The sequence below is a fragment of the Dunckerocampus dactyliophorus genome, chromosome 4, assembly GCF_027744805.1.
Source record: "Dunckerocampus dactyliophorus isolate RoL2022-P2 chromosome 4, RoL_Ddac_1.1, whole genome shotgun sequence".
Taxonomy (NCBI): domain Eukaryota; kingdom Metazoa; phylum Chordata; class Actinopteri; order Syngnathiformes; family Syngnathidae; genus Dunckerocampus; species Dunckerocampus dactyliophorus.
Genome location: NC_072822.1, coordinates 15755818 through 15760035, shown reverse-complemented (window position 1 = coordinate 15760035; position 4218 = coordinate 15755818). Strand labels below are relative to the sequence as shown.

Sequence of the window (4218 nt, the reverse complement as noted above, 5' to 3'; positions counted from 1 at the left end):
CTGAAAAAGAAACACGTTTGATCCTTAGTAGCAGTGTTTCTACAGATTTGACATTTCAAAATTCCATACTTTTTCCCCAGAGTCAGTAAATAGATGTGTATCATTAGAGCTGCAACAATTATCGATTAATCAATGATTAATCAATTATCAAATTAATAGACAAAACAATTTTGGTATTGGATTAATCATTTTTTGATTTCAAAATGTAATTTTTTTAAAATTTATTTCCTTAGTCATCCATGAAAGCATACCTTTTACCTTTGTGCTTTAGGCAAAACAAGATATTCATACACATCAGCTTTGACTTTGTAAAACAGTGATAGCCATTTTCACCTCTTTTCTGATATGTTGCAGACCCAACCACAAACTGTGTTTTTTTTTTTTGCTTCATATCGATTTGGTCCGTCAAGGGCAAAGCTCACCAACATGATGCCCGTGGGCACCAGGTCGCCCCTAAGGAACACATGAGTCGTTCGCCAGCCTGTTCTAAAAATAGCTCAAATAGCGCCACTTACCGGTGAGGTGCATCAAATTTTGGGGGGTTGCTATTCTTGTTTAAAATCACACTTACATGTCAACTGGAAATGACAATATATTAAAAAAAACACCTTAAAAATGTTCAATATAAATGAACTCTGACCTAGTATAGTTCAAAGGTCAGTATTGTGTGCATGACCAAAAGGTATCGTTTGTGGAGCTCATACAAACACGGTGGAAACAAGCTAGCGGGCGCAGCGAAAATGAGGAGATGACACCCTCAAAACGATGGTGGAAAAAAAGAAAGAAAACATAATTTTCACGATGAATGGGAGGTAGAGTTTCTTATTTTTTTACGGCAAAATGTGGAGAGACATTTCACAACGTGTCACACTGGGAAGTGCACTATTAGATCCTATGCGTTTAAGGCAGGTTTGCATGAGGCAGGGGAAGCTAGTTTTTGCCTGCCGTTGAGGTATGATGCCAAGTAATATATGCAGTTCATACGTTTCACCACAAGATGGCACTGTTTTCACACTGATGTTATAGTGTACCAAAAGATAGTGTCGTGCAATACACATCTTGATCTCCACATACACATCTCCAAACACAATTGTAAAAAAATATTCAAGAGAAATAAAAGTGTATTGCACCTGAAAGGGTGTACAAGCATTTTTTAAATATATTTCATTATATTAGTGTCTAATTCGACAAACAACGTATACTGTGGAAATGAAACACTTGCTCGGGCCCTAAAAGCCGCTAGCACCTTTACGCAATGTTTGGAAGACCGCACCCTAGATGCCGAATAGCGGAGCGTAGCAACGCCCATTTGTGTCCAGAGTGAGACGTAGTTTTTGTTGAATTCTGTTGTAACAGGTCAAATTGAGAAAGATTTAAACTTCTAAAATTTTATACCCGGTTATGTTTTGCAGCTCCAGACAATTTTTCTTTAGTGGGCGATGGGAGCAAAGTGGCTGTTTTGATAGTAAAGGTTGCCAACCCCTGACCTTCATTCATTCATTGAAACAAGCTATTAATTGACTAAGAAAATAATTGTGAGTTGCAGCCCTAGTATCATACAAATAAATTATGGAATTATTAGTTTGTTTTCATTATTCTGAAAATGTATGCCATTATGTCACCATATAATTTGTAGTAGATTATAGCTAGGTAATGTAGCTCATTCAATTTCCCAGATCTTCCAGGATGCGTCGTGTACTGTGTGCTCTCACACAAACTGGCCTACCCAGTACCTCCATTCATCCATCTTCTAATCCGCTTATCCTCACTACGGTCGCGGGCATGCTGGAGCCTATCCCAGCTGACTTCGGGCGAGAGGTGGGGTACACCTAGGATTGGTCGCCAGCCAATCGCAGGGTACATGTAGACAAACAACCATTCACACTCACGCTCATACCTATGGACAATTTATAGTCGCCAATTAACCTAACATGCATGTTTTTGGAATGTGGGAGGAAACCGGAGTACCCGGAGAAAACCCACACACGCATGGGGAGAACATGCAAACTCCACACAGAGATGCCGAACGGAGATTCGAACCCAGATCTTCCTGATCTCTTGACTGTGTGGCCACCATGCTAACCACGAGGCCACTGTGCATTCAGCACCTTAGAACCACAAATATTTTTTCCATAGTTTCCATTTTCCATACTTTTCCAGAATTGGAAATTTATAAAAATCTAATTCCATACTTTTCTATACTTGCGTAGGAACCCTGTACTGGTGAGAGATATACTTTATCTTATGTAATGTATCATCTGAAACTTGCCACTGTTGGTGCCAAAGCATACACCTGTATGACCTTGGGCCCAACTACCTGCAGTACCTTTGTTCAGTCAAACATAATCCCAATCCCATCTATGAAGTTCGAATCAGATTGAAATAGATCTGAAAATGAACACGTAGCCATCTGGAGTTGTTATATAAAATGAATGTATAAATAATGAATAGTATACATAATGAATCATTACATATAAAATAATCTCGACAAAATGATCTTAGTACTGTGACCACCAGAGAACTATCCACCACAACGGTTAATGAAAAAGAAAGTCTTTGTAAGTAAACAGGTGTATGTGTGTGTACCTGCGGATATGTTTCAAGGCATTTTCCCTTTTGAGATACTTGATGTTCTCTCGGATGGCTGCTCGAGTTCCGTCCTCTCTAGACCAGTGTCTTTCAAGCCACTCAACTACTGCTTGGTTGTTATCCCATAGGTAGGCCTGCAGATGAAGACAGAAACAGATACTGTTTGCAGATATGGAATAGACATGCAAAAATAAATAACATTCAAATGCATACTGCCATTAGAGTCGTTCCTCACCACACCGTGGTTCGAATTTCGCAGCTTTATTCTATCACGGTTTTACAAAAATCTAAAAATTAATAAATCATGCAATTTTTTGCTTTAATACAGTTATTTAGAAAAAAATGCATATTTAAGCATTTGTTTGGCTAAATTAAGCATTTTCAAGCATAAAAATTAATAAATTAATGAAAATACAAGACATTTAGAAGATGCATTCAAATGGTGAATGTAGTGTTTTTCACTGGTCACTAGATGTCAGTAATGTTACTTAAACGTTCGGTAAGACAAGCGTCAGACGTGATCGCGGCACAATAGACTTTTATTGCAGGTTTGAATTATCTCACAACAGGCACAATAATAATATGGGCTACTATTGCGGCCCTAACCCATGCCAAGCTGAAACACACATCCGGGAAACATTTACTGCAACACACGAGCATGAGTTGTATTTATCTCTTAAATTGGTTATTTTTTCTGATTATATATACTATATTGGGTAATACAAGTGTAGAGGTGACTATTTGGGTGTTATTCCTTATTAGGATTCATTCAAACATGTTGTAATGTTGACAGTATTAGCATATGATGCAACCACCAACCTTGACTGTTCCTTCTGTTTCAACAAACCAGCGGCGCAGCATGGATTGCATGTGCCCATCACTGAGGTCCTTGTTGGCCTGGAGAATCTCGTACTTCACCATTTGCTCCAACAGGAGACGACGCAAACGCCAGTAGAAGAAGGTGCGTACATTCTTCCAATCTAAAATATCCTAAAAGGAATAGTAAAAACTTCATTTGATATGCCTCAAGAGTCAACCTCACAAGAGCTGTATTTAAAATTTTACATTTACAAAGGTAATGCTATATGCGTCGAGTTGTCCATCGAGGGAAAGGCTTCTTGACGAAGCTCGCTGACGAAGCTCTTCGGATGAAGAGGGAAACGTCCGACACCTTCTTCACAGAAGTACAGATGACGTCTCAAGAAGCCTTTCCCTTGATAATGCTATATGCTTATTGTTATTTTTGAACTTAAAATATGCAACATATTGTTCAATGAATACCTCTCTGACAGTCAGTCAAAAGCGAGCACTATTATCTTTGTAAAGGCACATTTTCCTTGTATTGTATCCCATTAGTGCAGGTGGACCTGCATACTGTGAGCATTTCATGTATTTGTATTTTCTGTGACTGGTTCCCACATGACCCCTCATAGGCTACAGTGTTCATGTAGAGTGCACTCACTGTGATGACACCCTTTTCCTGCATCCTGCCAGGAGTGTCATGCAGATCCGCAAACTGCACTGCCACCTGGTGGTAGATGGGCAACAGGAACTCTTCTCTTGCTTTGAGCTTCACCTCTAGCTCTCTGCATTGCCCTTCAGACAGATCTGGAGAAGCTAAATGAGAGT

General features: G+C 39.2%; 1 protein-coding gene across 5 annotated transcripts in view; it reads right to left on the bottom strand.

Annotated features, from left to right (window-relative positions):
• Window positions 1-4218, bottom strand: part of acacb (acetyl-CoA carboxylase beta) — a 28553-nt gene that overhangs the window by 1071 nt on the left and 23264 nt on the right. For all 5 annotated transcript variants that reach the window (XM_054772310.1, XM_054772312.1, XM_054772311.1 and 2 more), the window contains 3 exons: window positions 4052-4206; window positions 3409-3579; window positions 2587-2723 (listed from right to left, as the gene is read on the bottom strand). In XM_054772310.1, the coding sequence (XP_054628285.1) occupies window positions 2587-2723; window positions 3409-3579; window positions 4052-4206 (463 nt within the window). The remainder of the gene's footprint in view (window positions 1-2586; window positions 2724-3408; window positions 3580-4051; window positions 4207-4218) is intronic.